Source organism: Micromys minutus (assembly GCF_963924665.1).
Source record: "Micromys minutus genome assembly, chromosome: 1".
Lineage (NCBI taxonomy): Eukaryota > Metazoa > Chordata > Mammalia > Rodentia > Muridae > Micromys > Micromys minutus.
In genome coordinates, this window is record NC_137969.1 from 155,810,196 (window position 1) to 155,832,802 (window position 22,607).

General features: G+C 41.7%; 1 protein-coding gene across 2 annotated transcripts in view; it reads left to right on the top strand.

Annotated features, from left to right (window-relative positions):
• The window catches only part of RBKS (ribokinase), a gene marked incomplete at its 5' end in the record, with an annotated part of 82,708 nt that overhangs the window by 10,990 nt on the left and 49,111 nt on the right, over window positions 1-22,607 (top strand). For both annotated transcript variants that reach the window (XM_080923336.1, XM_080923337.1), the window contains 3 exons: window positions 11,052-11,184; window positions 18,446-18,509; window positions 19,655-19,717. In XM_080923336.1, coding sequence (XP_080779462.1) covers window positions 11,052-11,184; window positions 18,446-18,509; window positions 19,655-19,717 — 260 coding nt within the window. The remainder of the gene's footprint in view (window positions 1-11,051; window positions 11,185-18,445; window positions 18,510-19,654; window positions 19,718-22,607) is intronic.

Consider the following 22,607-nt stretch of genomic DNA (forward strand, 5'->3'; position numbering starts at 1 on the left):
GACACTGCCTCCGACACATAAATTTATTTATTATTATTAACTTATTCACTTTACATTCTGAATGCAGCACCCCCTCCTCCCAGTGCCACCCTCACACCTCTTATTCTCTGTCCCCTTCTAAGAGAAGGGAAGCACCACCATGGGACCGAAGCCCCCAACCACCACCACCACCTCCTCCTCCTCTGTACATCAAGTCACAGAAAGACTAAGCTTATCTTCTCTCACTGAGGCCAGACAAAGCAGCCCAGCTAGAAGAACATATCCCACGCACAGGCAACAGAGTCAAACACAACCAAATTTCCTATTGTTAGAGGAACCACATGAAAACCAAACTACACATCTGCGACTTATGTGTAGGGGGCTTAGGTCCAGACCACGCATGCTCTTTGGTTGGTGGTTGAGTTTCCTGGAGCCCTCATAGGCCCTGGTTAGTTAACTCTGTAGGTCTTCTGGTAGTGGAACATGAATTTATAAAGCCAAAGAAGTTATAAGATAGAATAAACTGTAGGTCTCTGTAAGTATACAACCTTTTCTCTCAGTGTTCAATTGAATTGCAACTTAACATGTTCAGTATTCTGAATATCTACTATAATGGTCAGATTTTTAAATGCTAATTGTCAAAGCACCAGCATTGGAAGACCTGAGTTTAGTTCAGCCCCTTATGACAACTATGGATTTGATAAGCAAGTACTTTACCAAATTCTTAACCTTCTCCCCTAAAACATAGGTAGTGATAATGTAAAATCTGCTTTACAAATATAATCAGTTCTTGATTATTCACAATGCCTACTCAACCTGCTTCCAAATATATGGTTAACTTCAAATACAACATAAACAGTTGTTGATTACTTATAATAATGGAAAACATGATCACCCAAAACCAGAAATGAAAATTTAATAATTAATTCTAAAATACACTATTTTTCTCATGATTTATCCTTCTAATTATATTTTGTTAAGGGCGAAATTAAAAAATCTATTTTCATTGCTTTAAACTATACCAGCAGATGGCAGGAAGATGTAGCCCAGATAATTATAATATGGTGACAGAAGTCATTTTGGAATTTAAATTTTTACTATAATTAATTGGCAAAATAGAAAATAAAGCATTGGTTCTGTAGCTATTTGTCTCTGTCTTGTGTTTCAGTGTCTGTTAACTGTATCTGTTCCTAGGTAACAAGTACACAGGGTATAACTCGCATCTAACCATATGGTCTCCTTTTACCTGCATGTCTCTCACCCCAGTTCTACATTTTAAAAAAAAAAAAAAAAAAAAAAACCAAAGGCTACTTGTCTTTGTAACATTGGCTTATTTTACTCAACATGATGATTTTCAGACCCATTAATTTTCCTAAGAATGGTATAATATCATTCTTTGAGGTTGAGGAAAACGATAATGTATCATTGTATTAATCCATTTTTCTACTGGCAGGCATCTAGATGACACCCTCACTTGGCACTTGTAAATAGCACAGCAGTAAACATGTATATTCAGATGGTAAGCTGACTTGACTCTGAGGCTATACCTGGAAATGTCACAATCGTTTATATGGCGGTATAAGATCATATGTATAACAATATGTAAATTGGAATAGAAGTTATATAAATGTACAAATTGTTATAAAGAAAATGTTCTGTTTTCAGTGAATTTAGAAGTAGCATCACTAATTTTGCCTTTTGTGAGATTCTCTGTCTTACCAATCTCCTTTCTGTTTTCTCTGCCTCCTAGCTTCTTACTGTATAAGGCCCTCATGGAAACCTTTGCCGTCTGTAGCTGTCAGATCCTTACTTCCTAACTCCCAAATGCACCTTTATTTTCATTGCTCTCTTCCTCTTACAACCTCTAGTTACAAAATTGATCCATATTCAATCTCTGTATTTGAACTTCTGTTATTTCTCCAGGAAATAATAGATGTACTTGGATGAAAGTAAGGAGTAGCGGGAGATAATGTGTGTGCCTGCGCATGTGCGCACGCGCGCGCGCGCGCACACACACACACACACACACACACATGCATGCACACGCTGTACACACCAAAAATTGATGTTGGATATATTTTTATTTTAGGTATGTTAATATTTTGAGCTACATGCCTCTCCCAGCACACTATATATTCAAATCTTCTATGCCACCTTAGAAGAATAAAATCAGTATGTCCTTCTCGTCCCCATTATCCTGATAATGACTTCTAAACTGAGATTAAAAGGCCCATCTTATAATCACTGTTCCATGTTGAACTTTTCCTAACTGGCTTTCTTTTCTCCTTGGGCCACCGCCCTGCAGACTGCCCCTGCCTACATGTCCTTGTGTTGCTGTTACGTGCAGTGGCATCTGTCACCCAAACTTTGCTGTATATTTACTTTAAGGTGGAAACTATTCACCCCCAAACACTCCTCACCCTTTTGATATAACCACCAAACCTATCCCTCCAACATCAGTAGAGGTAAGTAAAAACTGACTTGTTCAGATAGTGAAAGCAGGCAACATGGAAGAGGAAAACACACAGTCTTGGGAGCAAATTCCTGATCCCAGCAGAGAGAGAAACTCAAGGAGTATGTAAAACAGTAATCCCAGTGGGGTAAGAAAACAAAGTTCTTAGCTTGGAGAGACTAAGAAAACTAGAATTAGTGGGGCAGGATACTGGGAGAGGAAGGAGTTAATCAAGAAAAGTTTTTAAAGCCCCACAGAATTACTGCAAATGCCAAATTCACATGTATTGAGAGAAGCTCAACTAAACCAGCAACTCCAGGAGCAATATAAATTGATCATTTTCCAGAAACTGTACATGTATGGGAGATTGGCAAATTCTGTCCAACCAGAAGCATCATTGAACCTTTGGAAGATACCAGGACCACAACCTGGTTAAAGGGGTAAATCCACCCTCCGGTAAAGACCACTTTAGACCTATCCTAATATCTCAACAGTAACACTTAAGAGGATCAGCTAATCCACAATTCATTTAACTGCAAAACTGTCAAATGCTCTTTGGAGAAACAAAAAAATTAAACTGTGATATCTGCAAAACTTAGCATATAATCAAAAGTCATTAGACTTTTGAAGAATCAAGTAAATGTGATCCATAAACAAGAGAGAACAAAAAGGGCAATCAGAAGACAACAATACAGAAATATTGGAATCAATACAGATGTTTAAATGAGTCATAAATATGCTCAGCATCAAAGGGACAGGGAAAGGCACAGAGCCTCTTGTGCCCGGGAGACAACAGTCTAAAGTGTGATTAGAGTGAGAGAGATGCAGAAAGTATTTGAAGTATTTGAAGAAATGATAGCTAAAATTTTTCCAACTTTTATGAAAACCTGAAATTTTAATTGAGAGATTAAACAGGATAAATAGTATAAAAGCACATTCTAATGAAACTCCGTGAAAACCCATTACAATTTAAAAAAGTCAGAGAAAAATATATATGGCATATGAACACAAATGCTTAGTTCCAACTTCTTGTCAGAAACAGGCAATGAGATGAAACTTGAGAGGTTGTGGTGTATGAGGTGGGGCAGGGTGGGGTGTGGTGGATGTACATGTATGTTCAAGTGTATGAGACTGTGCATTGGCATTCAGAGTCCAGATACCCACAGTGTTCGGGTTATGTGCTTAGCTGTGGGCACTCAAAGGCCAGATGAGACATCTACTACTTGGCATCATTTTGCCTTCAGATAGGGCCTTTCACTGAATTCATGTTTTTAGTGAAATGGGCTGACCAGTGAGCCCTCAGGATCTGCCTGTCTGCCCCCATGACACAATGCTGGGATCACGGGCACAGGCAAAATGATTTGTGTGTGGGTGAGTGCTAAGGATTTGAACTCAAGTCTCGAGTCCTCATGCTTGCAGAACAAGCTCTTACCCCACTGAGCCACCTTTTCAGTTCATGAAATGAAACCTTCAAGTACATGAGAAGCAAACTATTGACGTAGACTTCTATGTCCTTCATATTTAAGAATCAGAGGTCAGATATGGTAGCACATGGCATAATCCCGGCACTCAGTAAACAGAGCTGGGAAGGTCACAAGCTCTAGGCAGGCCAAACCACACAGTAAGTTGGAAGCCAGACCTTGAGCTACATGGTGAGGATTTGTATGAAACATCAAAGAAATGATTCCTTGGACCACTGTGTTCATTATCTGTGTGTCATGTGGCCATTGATCATTTAGTGTCATTCTGTTGAGCAAACTGACTACCATTAGATAAAGTGCTCGTGTTCAATTAACCTTTGAACACCAAAGGGGAACAATGGTGGTGATGGCAATTTCATTGCAGAATCTTATGATTTTTTTTCCATGTTGGCATTGTTGATTGTTAGTCTCTTCCTGTGCCTAATTTACAAATCAAACTTTGTTATAGGTATTCACTATAGGAAAAGCATAGTATATATGACTTGGGTCTCATTCTGTCCATGGTTGCAAGCATCCAGTACAGGCAGGGGTGTCTTAGAACTTGTTCTGGAGATGGCTCAGTGGTTAACAGAGACTGCTGCTCTTACAGATGGCCTGAGTTCAGTGCCCAGATCCTACCTTAGGCAGCTCACAACCACCTGTAGCACTTTAGGGCAATATAAGTTTTTATGGCGGTGAGGACCTGTCCTCATGTAGGCAAACACACATACACAAAATTAAAAAATAAATAAATAAGTCATTAAGAAAACAATCTTATTTGTTTCCTATGAGTAAGAAAGGGCTACCGTGCCCAATAATATCTCTGAGTTTTCCAGCCCGCCCCCTTATAAAGGGATCAGTCCTTGCCTTGGACGCGGAGCCCCCTGATTGGTTGAAACTCACCAGGCCCTATGACGCCACGGAATAGGCGGAAGTCATGAAGCGGAAAAGTTACCCAGCCTGTGCGCACATGGCTTGTTTACTGCTAACTCTAGCCGGATATCAGCGCCATCTTGTAATGGCGAATGCGTGGGAATGTGTGGGCGGCGCCCCACAGAGTTTATCATCAGAACACACACCTATAATTCCAGACAGCACTCGGGAAACAGAGATGGGAGGATTGCTGCAAGTTCAAGACCAGCCTGATGAATGTAGTGACTTTCAGGTCAGACAGGACTACATAGTAAGGCTCCATCTTAAAAACAAAAAGAAGACTTCTGATCCGGAACTTTAGTGTTTATTGTCAGAATGAATAGTACTTAATGTGATTTTTAACTGGACAGGGTTAAGACAGGAGGAGGTAGAATGTGATCAGAGATCCGAGAATGAAATAAAAGTTTGTCAAATGGTGACTGGAAGAACACACAGCAACTGTGAGAACTTGTCTGTTCTGCCTTTCTGACCACCCAGCTTCCCCACATAGAACCAATTAAATCAGTTAAGGTCGAGCACGTGACACTAGAAGACCAACACCACAGCTTGGAGTACCATCTGTTCTAAACTTGGGACAGCTACATCTTAAAGCAAAATGACTCTTATCTTGGAAAGATAAGGGTTAGACAAACCATGTCAAAAGCAGTTAGCCACTTAATGCTTAATTAATATTTTATGTCTTTTAATAATCATGTATATGTCTACAAGTTTAGTTAGAAAAAATGTATTTTGTTTTGTTTTAAGACAGTGTCTTCCCTAGGTAACCCCAGCTGTCCTGGAACTCACTATGTAAATCAGGCTGACCTCAAACAGAGAAATGCCCTGCCTCTGCCTCCTGAGTGCTGGGATGAAAGGCCTGTGCCACATGCCCAGCAGAATGCAATTTTAATTATAGGTTAAGATCTTTTTACACAGAGAAATACATGTTACTAATTTAACTGTTAAATTATTGACATATATATATACATACATATATATATGCATTACAGCATAATGTTTCAGTACATGTGTATATCTTGTGGTTATCAGGGTACATCTATTAGGGTATACAATGCATTACTTTTCACTGTCATCATCGTATTATGGGTAAACACAGGCAGTTAGTACTCTGTTCTAGGGTTTCACTGCTGTGAACAGATACCATGACCAAGGGAAGGGTCATACTCAGAAGGGGCAACATTTAATTGGTGCTGGTATACAGGTTCAGAGGTTCAGTCCATTATCATCATGGTGGGAAGCTTGACAGCATCCAGGCAGAAATGGCATTGGAGAAGCTGAGAGTTCTACATCTTGATCTTGACTGTAGGCAGCTAGAGGGATCTCAAAGCCCAGCCCCACAGTGACACACTTCCTCCAACAAGGCCACACCTCCTGCCAATACCACTCTTTATGAGCCAAGCATATTCAAACTACCACATCCTCCTATCCAGTTGTGGTTACCAACCAGTCCCACCTCTCCCTCCGGCCTCTGGTGACTTCCTTTCTACGCCTATGAATTCAGCTCTCAGCTTCCACAAACAAGTGAGATCACAGGGTGTTTCTCATCCATCCCAGCCTGTTTCTCTTACCATAGCGCCCTCTAAGTTGTGAGTGACAACTTGATTTTGAAATTACACTTAACCTTTAAATGTGACATACACAAATGCAGAGGAGGAGAGAGATGGCTGAAAATACAGGCAGCAGGAATAATTAGTATGAATTTTAATTAGGTAGTAACTAATGTACAATCTCTTATCATAGAAGCTTATACTGTTACAAAAGCTTGCAGAAAGGGTCAGTGCAAAAGCAGAGAAGCAACATGTTTCTTGATCTTTGCCGAAACAGGTATTAGTGTGACTTCCTTGGTTGAAGAACTTGTCATCTTCCAATCACCAGGTCATCCTTCCTTTGGTTCAAATAATCTCTTGAGACCCTGTAACAACCACCTCATTGTCAAGAAGTTCAAAGCAATTGATAAGTTGTTCTGGTAACACCTGTCAGTGAATTCACTGTGAGCACAAAACCCTGGCATTTCAGGAGTTGACAAGTATTATTAAACTGTTTTGCAAGAGAAGAAGCTGGTTCAAAGAGGGGAGAGCTGTCAAGATAATGAAATCAGTAAGTGGGTCAGGCCTCCTGCTTCCAACACCGTACTGTTACCATGCTGCCTCTCAGGGACAGCATTCCTTTCTATCCAATTCAAAAATGCAACATTTCGAAAGCTATGAATGTGTTCTAGGTTTTAAATATGTCTTGTGTGTGTTTTTGTCTATTGAGATTTTTCTCTTTCAATCAAAATTTATACTATTTTAACTTAAATGGTAGCAACCTTGTTTCTCTCTTTCTTGGTATTCTCCCCACACACATTCTCACCACCCCCACACTGAGCATCTTAATTTGTCTGTCTTTGGCTTCTAACTAAGCCTTATGTTGGCATTAAAGAGAATCCATGTAATGGTGCTGTGACAGTTAATCTTCGTTGTCAATTTGGCCGGATTAAGAGAAACATAGGGCATTATTAGTACAGTGAACCTTTGGGTGCGGGTGTGAGGGTGTTCCCAGGGAGGATTAACAGAAGGAAGTAGACCCAACCTAAATTTAGGCTACACCATTTCTTGGGTTTGGATCCTAGACTGAATAAAACAAAAAGGCAGTATGTGCCACAGGTCCCCTTCCTTTGCTTCAGTATGTGAGCACATCTGCCCATATGTGAGAATCGATCTCAAACTCCTGCCTCCACGTCTCCCCTACATTGCTTGTCACAACAAGAAGAAAAGTCACAGAGACATCCTGTGTCCAGGCGATAATGTTGTGTGTGGATACTTTCTTAAACTTAGCATAACTTTCTGATGGATTAGGAAAACCTACTTCAGAGTAAAGAAGAATTTACAACTGAGGAATATTTCTACTTATAACTAATGTCCCAGTTTCCCCTCTACTTGCTTTAAATTTATTTCTTTAAGAAATACTCAAATGCTCAGCAAACTATCTTATCCTGGATTACAGAGGAGAAAGCACAACACAGGATTGAGGACACATCCTCTGGTGAGCACTATAAAGGAGTGTTGGGGACACAAAGATCCTTATGCCCACGGAGCACTAGGGAACAAGGAATGTTAAACACACTGGGCCCACTTCTCAAAGGAGAAAATACATGTTTTCCACCCAGATTTTGTTAACAACTGGATAACCCCTTTGCTTTCTGGAGGCAGACCTCCCCCAGTCTCTTTTTATTTATTTATTTATTTATTTATTTATTTATTTATTTATTTATTTATCCCAGTCTCTTCTCCTCAAAGGCCGATGTTGTCTATAGCCCCCAATTAATAGAGCCCATCATCAGGGGTGAGGGGACATTACATGCATTTTATGGCCCACTGACCTTGATGCTATCTCAAAGACCACAGTAGATGTTAGGCCTTTCAGTCAGAGAACACATCCTCACAGTCACACGTACTTTGTAAATCAGTTTCTAAGTCAGCATTTATCAATCATGACCCCTTTGGACTTTAAATAACCTATCTGTAGAAGCTACCCAAGACTACCAGAAATATCAGATATTTACATTATGATTCATAACAGCAGCAAAATTGCACTTATGAAGTAGCAACAAAATAATTCTATTGTATGGGGTCACCATAACATGAGGAACTATATTAAAGGGTTGCAACTTTAGGAAGGTTGAGAACCACTTGCCTAGCACGTGGAAGGCCTTCTGTCCAATCCTTCCCCACCCTTCTCTATGGGTGCCAGTCATGAGCTCATTTCCTGTGTGTTGCCCTCTTCTGAACCCCCAGTTCAGAAGCAAAAATGGATACTATACAGAGGAGACAAGAGCTCCAGTCTGTTGTGTGACTGACATGTGTGTAGTGGAGAACACAGCAGACTCGATCCTTGTCCCTGTACAAGGAAAGTGAACAGCTGGAGAAAGAAAGGACTGAGGGAAGAGAAAAGATAAAGAAGAAAAAATACAATGCTAAAAAGCCAAAGATTTGAAGCCTTTCAATGATTGCTGAATTAATTCCACACTTCTAATATCCACTGGTTCATGATAATATTACTTGTTTAGAAATGACTCTAATGGGGCAGGAAAGATGGCTCAGTGGTTAAGAACACTGTTGCTCTTTCAAAGGATCGGGGTTCAGTCTCCACCACCCACAGGACAGCTCACAACTGTCTGTAACTCCAGTCTCAGGAGATGTGATGTCCTCTTCTGGCCTTCATGGGCACTGCATGCACGTAAGGCACAGACATACCTGAGGTAAAACATGAATATACACACAAACAACATTTTTTTCAAAGAAATGACTATGTCCTAGCCATATCTGCTCCTACATCAAACGCACAAACATGCTGCCAGTTTCACCCTCACCCTCTGCACATACACATCCCATAGGAGCCTGGCAGTACACCTGGCAGTTCCCACTGCTGACAGTAAAAAGGACACTTGTGACCCAGATAAACACAACAGAGGCCCTAGTTTTCTCCAAGTCATCATCTTGCTAATGAAGTTACTGTACCTGTCTTAGCCATGTTAGATATTCTGCTATTTAAGATTTTAGAGGAGTCGTGGTAACAGAATAAATAAGCCAAGAATTCACTTCGCTACTCCATCACATGGATTACTCACCACTGCTGCTCATAACAGAACCCTAAAATGTTTAAGATTTCTGATGCAAATCAAAATCTCATCATCACTGTCATTGCTAAATTAAATGACAGGATAATAACATTACATTAAAACCATTTTTCTCTTGATTGAGTACCTTTTTCAGAAGTGAACCTTTTAGATGTATATTTTTTCATCAGTACTATAAATGCATGTAGGATCCTAGATAAAAATAGCATAGAAGAGAGGAGGAGTGGGACGTTTCCATGTTATTGATGAGTCTCTTGAATCTCAAGCATATTTGACAGCGCAGTGCTGGGGAGTGGAGTCGTGTCGTCTGATTATTGACAGTTTTAGAAGCATAGAGAGGCTCATGGGTTTGTCTCAGCCTTTACCGAAACAAATGTGCATTCTGGCATTAGTTCATGTCAGCCCACTGCGAACAAGCTGTTAGTGACCTGCAGGGACTGCATCGTTCTGTTACTCTCCTAATGCAATAGGCTCCAGATATATCATGGCCTACTAACGCACACGAACCTGTAGTCTCTTACAGCAGATTGGTTCTCGTCCAGTCTCCATTGTGTACCTATTGGCCTTTCGTTCCCATGGAGAGTTGATTCACTCTGACCCCACCTGCCATCCTTGGCCCCCTACCATTTGGAAGTCAGTCACTTCTTTCTGGGCTCCAGAAATGTTTCCTCAGATCTTGCCTTTTAAAGTCATGAGAACCTTTACCTGTAGCAAATCTCATGTGATGTTACCCCTGGATAATACTGTCACCATTAGCCAGAGCACTGTGGTGAAATCATGCTTAGCTTCTTGAGATAACAAAGGAAATGGGAACAAGATGAGCTGGGAGATGATAACTGAACCGGAGAGATGAGTGGATAGGACAAGGGAGGTCTGCTTTATATGCTTGATATGTTCCATAATGAAACATAAGCCTAAGCTTAGCACTTAGCACTCCGTTGTTTTAAATATATGCTCTTTTTGACATCATGCATAAACAACACAGTATGCAGGACAGAGGCTGCTCCTGCCCCACCTCAAGGAAAGAGTTGTTTTAGTACCAGAAATCCCTGCTTTCCTCTCCTCTTTTAAGTCCCAACACTTGACACTCACTGCAATCATGATACACCTCTGGCTTCTTGTTAAACTGGCAGAGAAGGAGCTGGAGAGGTGGCTCAGTGGTTAAGAGCACTGACTGCTCTTCCAGAGGTCCTGAGTTCAAATCCTAGCAACCACATGGTGGCTCACAACCATCTGTAGTGGGATCTGATGCCCTCTTCTGGTGTGTCTGAAGACAGCTACAGTGTACTCATGTACATAAAAGCTGGCAGAGAAGCCCATACACTTGACTTCTGCCTGCCTGCTGAGGTCCACTGTGAGTAAAGCTCTGGTGTGGGCCAGGGGACTGTCCTGTGAGTAACCGTGGAGTAGAGACAGCAGCTGTCATTCACACTGCAGCTAGCACTGGAGAGTCCTCCGGAGGAGATGGGCTGAGAGGGAAGGTGTTTTGGCACCTCACTGCTTTTCTCAGAGGAGTCAGAGCCCTAGTAGAGAACCTTCCTGGTCACAAGAATGTGTACTGATTGCAATTACCAACATGCTTTGTTTTCTTCTCTTTACTTCATAATAGTCTTACTTCTCGCTTGCCAAAAACTGGAGAAACTATCCATGGACATAACTTTTTTATTGGCTTTGGAGGAAAAGGAGCCAACCAGTGTGTCCAAGCTGCCCGGCTTGGAGCAAAGGCGGCCATAGTCTGCAAGGTAAGCCATATAACACCGGGGAAGGGCCCAGGGCACAGGCTGGCTCAGGCCATTGTTTCTGTTTTCCTTCACAATTATATAATGAACACTTCACTGGGAATGGCGGTGGGCGCCTGTGGTACCACCTGTTCATGATGCTGAAGGGTCAGGTTCAAGGCCAGCGTCAGCTACATAGTGAGGCCCTGTCTAAAGAAATATTAAAGTTTAGTGACATTTAGTGATCTGCAGTGTTTTGCATCTGCTGCATCTAGTCAGTTACGAAGTACCATCAGTCCAAAGGAAAACCTCTTAAATAAAATTGTTTATTTAAGCAATTTCTTCCTAATTCCTGTATCCACCAATCCACATTCTGTCTCCACGAACCTATCTACTCCAGATAGTCCATATAAATTGGCTATGTGATATATGACTTTTATTTATGGCTCCTTTCACTGTTTTTAAGATTCCCCATTCATAGCATGCATCAATATTCCATCTTTTTTAATGGCTACCTATCCATCAGTGAGTGCATTGCTAGACTCCTAGACTGTGCCCACCTTTCTGTTTCTGAGTGGCCTGTGACTATGTATCCACATGCACCTCTCTGAGCACCTGTTTTTAATTCTTTTGAAGGTTTGTTTGTAAAAATTCTAAATAAGAGTGATTAGGCTTCCTTATGCTTTGTCTGAGTTTCTCCATCGAAGAATCCTCTAGGAAGCAGCAGTCCTCAAGTAACTTGATGCTGCACTTCCTGAATCCAGTGAGGTCACAGCCAGAGTATGGAACAGAAGAGGAATTAACCTGCTCCCTGGGGGTCTACAGTCCAGCTTCTAAACAGCCTGAGTCATCCTGTATTCAGAGGCCCGAGTCACCCTGCACTCAGAGGCCTGAGTCACCCTGCACTCAGAGGCCTTGGCAGCATAGCACCTCTAGGACAGCTACTCATCACTACGCCTCTCATCGCCACTGCTGTATGAGGGCTAGCTGGGTCTAGGTTATAACGGCCACACATAAAGGATCCTTGGCATACTTCTGTCTTCAGTTGTGTAGAGAAAGGGTCTGTAGTGTCAGTAATCCTACTGAAATAATTTGCAAGTAATTGTATTTGGCTGTCAAAGTTTCCAATTGCATATATTTCATGTCACCTGAAGGTGGTAACATGAAGAAGGTAAACTTAGGTGAGTTAAAGTACAAGGAACGTAGAGTTTAAATCTGCCCAGTAGATGATAAGAAAAGAGATTTTTTAAAAAAAACTTGGAAAAGCTGTGTCTTGTGAACTATGTAGATGTTACAAAAACAATCTGCAGAAGTGTCATTTCTGCATCCTCACTGCACCTCCGTCTCACTGGAGCCTCTAAGGGATGTGCTAATGAACTGTACCTGTGTTTCTCATCTCTGACCAACATAGCATTCTCATGGCTATTTGGTCAGAAACATCACAGGAAAAACAAAATTCAAAATAAGAATGACTCTGTCATTAAGATTGGTCCTTAGGAATTTAAAATAGCAATACAGCTAATCAGGACATAATTATACCCTAGAAACAATGGCACGGCACCGGGAGAGGGCACTGACAAAAGCTTTACACCTGACTGATCCCACCCTTGATTGGAGATACAATCTAGGTAATGACAAAACAGTGACACTCGAAAAGGGGCTCAGACACTGGGAAGAAGATAGACAGACTTTCCTGGCTGGAAGAAGCTGGATGTAGAATTAGTTTGGGAAGCTAGGTATCTGGAGTGGCTGTCCTGGGCTGAGGGGAGGTCCTTGGGCCTGGGAGTAGAGAAAACAATGGGACACCCTCCCTGTAATCCTGCAGCCACAGAAGTCATGATTCCATGGGCCCAGGTTCTTATCCTACTCTTAAGATTTTTCAGTTGTCTTTATTTTAGGTCTATAGAATGGAAGGCAAAGATAGAAAAACAAACTAGAAACATCTGAGTTGTAGAACTAAACTGGGGAGTGAGACTTGAAATCACAGGATAGACAGGGGAACAGGGAGGGTCTGTGCTCCAGTCCTGAGGGCAGTTGAAAGGAGGGGCTGTCAGCTTGACTGCTCAGTGGGATGAATGGCTCCTGCCTGCACCTCCTGCTTCCAGAGTCTCTTCTGAACTCTTTTAGTCATCCGTGTTTGCTCCACACAATTTAGTCCAAGTCTTTGCACAGAAAAACATTAAAAAAACTAATTTCAAGCAAACTACCCAGAATAAATTTGCTTTTAAGCCTTGGGACCCTAAGGCAGGGATCTATTGAAAACATTAAATAAAGAAAATAGTGTGATATTCCTAGTCTCTTTGTTTTATTTTCTTATTTTGATGTTGGGGAAGGAACAGAGTCTCACAAATGCTAAGAATGCCTTCTGCCTCTAAACTTCACCTCTAGCTGGAAACCTCTCTTATTTATTGATTAATAAAGGGTTTCTCTTTGTAGCCCCTATTAGCTTCCAAGTCATAATACTCCTGCCTTGATCTCCTGACTGCTGGGATTATAGGTATGTGCCTCTTAGAGTTCTTAAAGAGACAATAGTAGACTTCTATACAAAAGTTATCATTGTCATTACAGCTTCCATTGTGTGGTCTTGAGCTGTGTTATCGTGTGTTGTGTTTGTTTTTGGTTGTGTGAGACAGGGTTTCACAGCCCTGTGTAGCCCACACTGGCCTTGACCTTGCTGTGTGGTAAAGAAAGCCCTTAATTCCTCCTGCCTTCACCTGTCTAAAGCTGAGCTGCAGGTGTGACCGACACACACAACTTGCAGTAAGTGCTTGTCAGACACATTAGCCACACTTGTTTTTTAGCAGTTTTTTAAAAGATGACAAGTTCCAAGTCAAAACCCAAATCATTACATTAATCAAGATAAGAATGAACAGATGGAGTAAAGAGAAACTGGTAGAGGATCCCCTGTCACTCTACGCGATGCTGACTTATGTTCTACTGCGCTACAACACACTAGATACCAGGCTGTGGCGGGGAAGATTGGGAACACGGGCAGAACCATGAAGGAGTTATTTTTAAGGTAATTGTGACAAAAGCAGTAAGCGGGGTTCCATTAGTGTCTGTACAGTGACAGACAGTGGAGCACTCTGTGTGGCTGAGAGGTAGACTTGGTATTCATCTGAGTCACCTGTCTGGGCTAATGTCCAGCCATGCGGTGTTTTGAAAATGAAGGTCTTCATCCCAAGGCAGGTCCTCTCTCATAGACTTCTCCAGACACGTGTAAATGCTTTCCCCACTTGTATGCCATTAAACAGGAATGTTTATGAGGAAGAAGGTCTTTCTAAACATCAAACCCTGGCAACTGCCTGTAATCCCAGCACTCTGGAGGCTAGCACAGAACCACCACCAGTGTGAAGCTGCCCTCCCTAGCCTGCCTACTGAGTCCCTGTCTCAAAAGTATCAGGAAACTAGAGATGGTGCAGTGTGGCAGGCACGAGTATCTGACCTCAATAAATAGAACCTGTGGTTTGTTTGTGTTTTTTTTAAGGGCAGTCTGGTTTATATATGTAATTCCAGCACTAGAGAGGCCAAGGCAGGAGGAGTATGGTTCATTAGCCAGCCTAGCCAAATTGGAGAGTTTCAGGCCAGTAAGAAACTGTCTCTTACTATCATGGACAGTGTCCCTAAGGGACAAAGCCTGAAGCTAACCTCTGACCTTCACATTCCTGCACCCAGACATATACATACATGAACACACATCATGTGTATGCCCTCACAGACACATATGTCCACACAAAAGAAGAAACATCAAACATGGCAGCTAAGAACCATGTTAAAGAGCCCAAGGTGTAGGGCCCAGGTATGAGCCCACAAGCTGCTCTCTGTGCAGATGAACAGAAACCACAGCAGACCTGGATCTCAGTGACCAAACCAGGAACCAGCACACTAGGGTAATCTGAGGAATTATCATGATTTTGTTTCCTACATAGGTAAAACTGTCTCACCTCTAATGCAGATAGCACCTGGTTCCCTTGAGAAAAGTCAGACAGGAAGTCCAGTGACAAAGGACCCAGTCGATTAGGACCCTGTGACTCACAAAGCAGAAGTAAACAATGATTCATAGCAGTATGGTGGTAGACTTACAGCCACAATGAACGAGGCTTTGTACCTCTTTCTGTTTTGATTGCATTGTTTTTGTATTTTACAAATTCTTAATCCACACTGTGGATAAACAAGGAAAGCAGTAAGGGCGGACGGCTTCCTATAAGAGCTTGAACAGCAGTGTCAGAGAATACCTTCGTAACCAGAAGACCCTCCTATGCAAGAGCATTGGGTCCTGTGAATTGCCCTGGTGTAATCCTTACGGAGCTGCCCTTTACCCACCTCTCAGCTGGAACAGGCTCATGCAGATAGAACTGCTTCGGATTATGTGCAATTTCAATAATAGTTCCTGCAAAACAAGAGAACTGTTATAAGCAAAGCCTTGTCTGCAGCTACAACATAGCTGCATGCTTCAGGAATAAGACAGGCTCAAGGAAATAAAGGTCAGCATGACTAAGATGATGTGATACCAATTGGACACCTTCTGTGTGCAGGGCTGTGGGAAGGGCTGATAGATTTCAGGCTAGTCTCTCCAAGTCGTAGGAAGCCTCAATGGACAATTACAGAGTTGCAAACAGTGTAAGATGGCCCTGGGTTATGGTAGCAATCAGGAATGCTGTGTAGGCGTTCTGGAAATGAAAGGGTTAATGAAAGCCAAAAGAGAGAAGGTAGATGTGGTTGGTGCTTGAAAACAAGGTACAGTGTAAGTAGGTGGAGAGAGAATGAACTCCCACTGTTGGAATTCTATAAATCCCACCCCTCAGGCCAGGTATGCTCCGCCCCAGTGACCTGACACTATAAAAGGAGCTGCTTGACCCCTCCTCTCTCTCTTGCTCTTGCTCTCTTGCAGCCTTGCTCTCTGCCCTATCCCTCTTCTTCCCCTTCCCTTCCCCCCTCTCTCTCCACATGCTCATGACCTACCTCTACTCCTCTACCCCCCCTCCCCCGCCTCTACCACCCTCTTAACTCTCCCATGACCTGAATAAACTCTATTCTGTACTATACTGTCCTATGGCTGGTCCCTGGGGTGGGAGGATGGGCCCCCCAGAGGCATCTCCCTTGCCCCCAGGCCTCTCCATGGGCCATATGCCCCCCACTCTCTTCATCCTTTCCCTAACATTGGTGCTGAAACCCGGGATGTCATCTTTTCACAACATTGGTGCCCCGGGACTTTTCCTTTCAGTGACTTTTCCTTTCATTGGTACCCTGTCATCTTGTCCTTTCACCCACCTTCTCAGGAGTGAAGGCAGGGAAACAGACAGGAACATATGTACACACATGTCCTGCCAGAGTCAAGTGATCAAGTGATGATGAGATCAAGTTCAAAATGACTCTACTCACAACTCAAAAAATGAAATCTAATTATTTTGGCCAAATGTGAATTTTAGAAAGATAGAAGCAAAAACAAAAACAAAATAAACAACAACTAAAAAAAAAAAAACCCTAGTGGAACAGTGGAACAATCCTGCAGCCCTTCTGAGCAGGGCTCAGCAAACAAAGCAAGGACATCTCTGTTGCTCCACTGTGTCTTCACCCCAGTTGGGTGCAGCCTGGCAGCCCTAATGGACTTCACAGCCCATGCTTCCCCCTCTCCTCATAGCTGATCTACAGAGCATGCCCAGGACTGCAAGCTCATTGTTAGCTCTCATTTCCATCTCTTAGACACACACAGCTTCCCCACTCTCTCCCAGCCGTCTCCCAGTGGACACACACTGGACTCCCTTCTCCACACAGTCCCACCTGCCTGGGGAATGTGCTTTAGCTGGGAGTGTGTGTGACCAGTGTCGATGTTTAATGCTCCTGGGAGATGTTAGAGAACCATTGTTTCCTGTCTGCCAGAGAGAACTCACCAGTTCCACCCTCCAGCCTGGCTCAGATGGAACAATTTGAGGCAAAATGCAAAGAATTTTAATTAGCTTGATAATGGCAGAACTGAAGGAAGACTCCAAGTTCCCTGACTCCCATATGCACCACTGCCTCCTGGCCAAGATGCTTACATTTAAATTTCTCTTGTCAGTTTGATGGCCAGCATGTGACTGGGAAACCGAAGCGATAGTCCTCTGTAATAGCCTTCATTGGGTCCATTATCCTCTGTAAGGTCTCATCTGTGTCATTCCCTGTGCTCAGTAGCAGGAAGTAGTCAAAACCTTTTCAAAGGTTCTACTGTGACTTCTTAACAATTTCCAAGAACATCAGTTTAAGTGCAGAAACAAACAGAAAGGATTAAGAAGTGTGTGCTTCCAAGGCAGGAGGGCGAAGGGAGCCGAGGGTTCCGGAGTAGCCTGGGCAGTCCTTGACTTTGGCTTCCTCCTGCTTCCTCAGCGTGTTCCACTATGCACAGATCTCAAGCTTATTTAAACTATTTCATCAGTTTGTTGAGATGATAATATAATTATATTCCCTTTCCTCACTCTGTATCTTCCCATAAACACCTCTTTAAAGTTCATGACCTTTTTTCATTGTTCGTACATACATATATGTGTGTGTGTGTGTTCCTGGATTCATAAATACAACCTGCTCAGTGTGTATACTGTTCATGTATATATGTTTTCAAGCCCGACGATATGGTATTGAAGAATTGGTAAATTAGTGTGCTCTTCCCTGGGGAAGACTATTTTTCCCATTCTTAATAGTTGCCTATAGTTCTTTGTATAAGATTGAGGCCTGTGGGCTTTGCATTCACATTAGCATGAAATCTTAACCTTTTTAGAAGTTTAGAAATAGGAATGAGTAGTGAATGCACACATGATTTAAAGGTGAAGAGTTGGGAAAGAGTGACTTAAAACCACACAGCGTTGCCTGTGCAGTGGGTGCCACTCATGTGCGGCTCTGCCTTCAAAACACTGATACTGGGCTGGAGTGAAGGCTCTGCGGGAAGAGCACCGGCCACTCTCTCAGAGGGCTCAAGGTCAATTCCCAACACCCACAAGGCAGACAACCATTTGCAACCTCTGTTCCAAGAGATCTGAAGCCTCTTCTGCTCCCCTTAGGCACCAGTCTTGAAGGGGTACACATACATACATGTTTCATGCTTTAGGTGGGCTGTAAGTGAAACATGGTTGCAGAGCAAAACCATCCTTTGGACTGAAATATAGGCTAACATCTTACGTTAAGAAGATTAATTAGTTAGTCTTATGAAGTACCATGTGTATATGCCCTTTTAAAATGCTAAATACTCTAAAAACTACATTGTAACATTTTACTAAATGTAAAAGATCTAATGCTCATCATTTCTTTGATACAGGTTGGCAATGATTCCTTTGGCAATGATTACATAGAAAACTTAAAACAAAATCATATTTCTACAGGTAACATTCCATCTTTTTAAAATTAATGTTTTGAACTTTCTTTATGGGTTTTATATTGTTTTGTTTTTACTTTTTTGAGAAAGGGTCTAAATATATAGCCTTGACTGACCTGGTAGTCACTATGTAGCCTGTGCTGGTCTCAAAACTCAAAGCAGTCCTCCTGCCGTAACCTGCTGAGTGCTAAGATTAGAGACATGTGCTACCACAGCAGCTTTATTGCTCATAGCTTTCCTCTGTGATCCTGTTATCAGGGAAACTGAAAGCTGAGTATAACTGGTAGCTCCGCCCCTGGTGGGAGAGAGGCCATGAGCTCAGGGAAACTGAAAGCTGAGTATAACTGGTAGCTCCGCCTCTGGTGGGAGAAAGGCCATGAGCACTGACTGCTTTGTCTCCTTTCCTCGTGGACATTCCTCCAGACGAGAATGAAATCACAGGAGGTCACAAGTCTTCACTTAATGGCTAAGAGGCAGATGACAAGAAAAACACAGGTGCTATGTTCATAAAAAGTGTTTTAAGAAAAGTCACTGGATGGTACAGCTGAGGCCAAGGCTGCCAAGGCTGAGAACATAGACACAGAAGCAGAAAGCAAAGGGTCAGAGGCTTTCCCAAGGGCACACAGCCAGCTGGAGCTGGAGCCAGGACTGGAACTCAGGGCCTCTGCCTGCAGCCTGAGGCTCTCTGCGGCTGACAGAGGATGTCTGGCTGATCAACATCTGCTCCCATGCCAGACTGCAGTTCTGGATGGAACGAAGTTCTGGATGAACATGAAGAAAATCAAGCAAGTTCATTTTATATGTTTAACCTTTTGTTTTTTATCTCGTCTGTCATTTTTTACAGTGAAGAAAAGAAATATGTTTTACTAAAAAATGCATATGTATACAACTCTGAATAATTCTAAGGAGTAAAGTGTGTGGGTAGTTTGATGGGCTGTTACTAATGCAAAGAAAAGGTGCCACTGATGCCCGTTTCCTCACTGTATAGGTGATGGGTATAAATTAGCACTAATTACTTACTTTTTAAACTCATTCCAGATGGTTAAAGGTTAAAAAGTTTTTCCAAGAATTAGAGTCACATAAAATTGTTAAAATAAATTCTCCATGCCAAACTGTATTTATTACTCAATTGTGGCTTTCTTTTTCTTGTAGAGTTTACATATCAGACCAGAGATGCAGCTACAGGAACAGCCTCCATAATTGTCAATAATGAAGGTATGTGCCTCACATCTGAGAGCCAACACCTCAAACAGACTGTTTCAGCACCACATTGTTTCCCCTGACCTACCAGCCTCAATGCACCCCTGCTCCAAATTAACACACTTCCTTCTGATTGTGTTCCCCTCCTGGATCATTTGTGACATGCTCCATCAATACATGTGAAGCACCGTAGATGCTTCCAAAGGTGGTCTGTGTCCTACCTCGGTGTTCCCTTCTCCCTTCAGGGAGCCAGGTGTGTGTGTCTCAAAACAGTCAAGAACTCACCTGCCACTTCTGTTACACTTCTGCGAAGTAAATGTAAACAGGTACAAAACCAAGCTTGATGAGTCATATTTATAGATTATTTACTAAGCAAATGACATCCAGTAATTAATTCTTGTCATTAGTGTTCAATTTTGTCTGCTCTTTAAGCCACAATCAAACCTCAAAAGCCAATGTACTTAGTTCTACCATGAGGCTTTACCATAGTTAAAACATTTACCTTTAAAAACAGTAACTACAGCTGGGTGTGGAAACAGATCTCTGTGAGTTCAAAGTCAACATGGGCTACATAGTGAGACCCTGTCTCAAAACAAGCAAAGTAAAACAATAACTACATTTAACTTGAGGGGTCATAATCTACAACTGTTGAACATGTAAAAATATCTCCACTGGGTTTTTCTTTTAAATTAAGGTCAATATTTAGAAAGACCAGGCATCTCTTGGGTATGTAGGACAGACTCTAATATATTTTGTGGGCTATGTTAGAATCTGTTAGAATATGTCTTTGATTTATACAGTGGTTCTTCCTTATCCATAGAGAAATACATTTGAGACTTCTGATCTCTCTGTACAATGTTTTATTCTTGTATATTTAGCCCCATGATAAAGTCTAGTTTACAAATTAGAGACTGTAAGAAATTTACATTGGTAATAATAAAACAGGGTCGTGTAAAGGGAGGGTCAGGTGACTGCCATTAGGACTCAGGACATGCCCACAGATGGCTGAGCTCCCAGAACAGCCACACAAGTGCTCTCCCACCTGAGCCCACGAAGACCAAAAAGAGTCACTGCCATCAGAATGCACCACCTGCCCACAAAAAGTCAAACACCCTTAAGAAATCTCCTTCCTGGGCCCACAGTCCCTCAGACCCACAGGAAAGACAAGCTTCAGTCAGAGACAACAAGATCACCTATAATCACAGATAACAAGATGGCAAGAGGAAAGCACAAGAACCCAAGCAATGGAAACCAAAACAACCTGGCAACATCAGAATCCAGTTCTCACACCATAGCAAGTAGTGGATTGCCAAACACACCAGAAAACAAGATTTAGACTTAAAATCATACTTCATGATGATGGAGATCTTCGAGAAGTACATGAATAACTCCCTTAAACAATTACAGGTGAATCAAGAGAACACACATAAACAAATAGAAGCCCTTAAAGAGGAAGAACAAAAATCACTCAAAGAACTACAGGAAAGCACAACCAAACAGGTGAAAGAATTGAAAATGGAAATAGAAACAATAAAGAAATCACAAAAAGAGACAACCCTGGAGATAGAAAACCTAAGAAAGAAATCAGGAGTCATAGATGCTAGCATCACCAACAGACTACAAGAGATGGAAGAGAGAATCTCAGGAGCAGAAGACAACTTAAAAAACATGTTCTTGATACAACAGTCAGAGAAAATGCAAAAATCAAAAAGCTACTAACCCAAAACATCCAAGATATCCAGGACACAATGAGAAGACAAAAACCTAAGGATAATAGGTGTAGAAGAGAGCGAATACTCCCAAAAAGGGCACAGTAAATATCTTCATCAAAAGCATAGAAGAAAACTTCCCTACCCTTAAGAATGAGATGATAATGAACATACAAGAAGCCTACAGAACTCCAAATAGATTGGACCAGAAAAGAAACAAGTCCTGACACATAATAGTCAAAACACTGAATGTTCAAAACAAAGAAAGAATACTAAAAGCAGTAAGGAAAAAAGGACAAGTAACATATAAAGGCAGGCCAATCAGAATTACACCAGACTTCTCAACAGAGACTCTGAAAGCTAGAAAATCCTGGACAGATGTCATATAGACCCTAAAAGAACACAAATGCCAACCCAGGTTACTATATCCAGCAAAACTGAATTACCATAGTTGGAAAAACCAAGATATTCCAGGACAAAACCAAATTTACACAATATCTGTCCACAAATCCAGATCTATAAAGGATAATAGATGAGAAAAAAATCCAACACAAGGAGGGAAACTACACCCAAGGGGAAAAAAATCATGCAAGAAAACCAAAAAAAGATATATAAAAGAAAATAAAATAATTCTACCTCTAACAACAAAAATATCAGGAAACAACAATCACTATTTCTGAATATCTCTTAACATCAATGGACTCAATTTCCCAATAAAAAGACATAGACTATCAGACTGGATACATAAACAGGATCCAACATTTTGCTGCATACAGGAAACTCATCTCAGAGACAAAGACAGACACTACCTCAGAGTAAAGGGCTGGGAAAAATCTTTTAAGCAAATGGTCCCAGGAAACAAGCTGGAGTAGACATCCTAATATCTAATAAAATAGATTTTCAACCAAAATTTATCAAAAAAGACAAGAAAGGACACTTTTTATTCATCACAGGAAAAATCTATCAAGACAAATTCTCAATCCTGAACATCTATGCTCCAAATACAAGGGCACCCACATTCATAAAAGAAACCCTACTAAAGCTCAAAGCAAATATTGCACACACAATAATAGTGGGAGACTTCATCAATGGAGAGATCATGGAAACAGAAACTAAACAGAGACACAGTGAAACTAGCAGACATTATGAACCAATTGGAATTAACAGACATCTGCAGAACATTTCATCCTAAAACA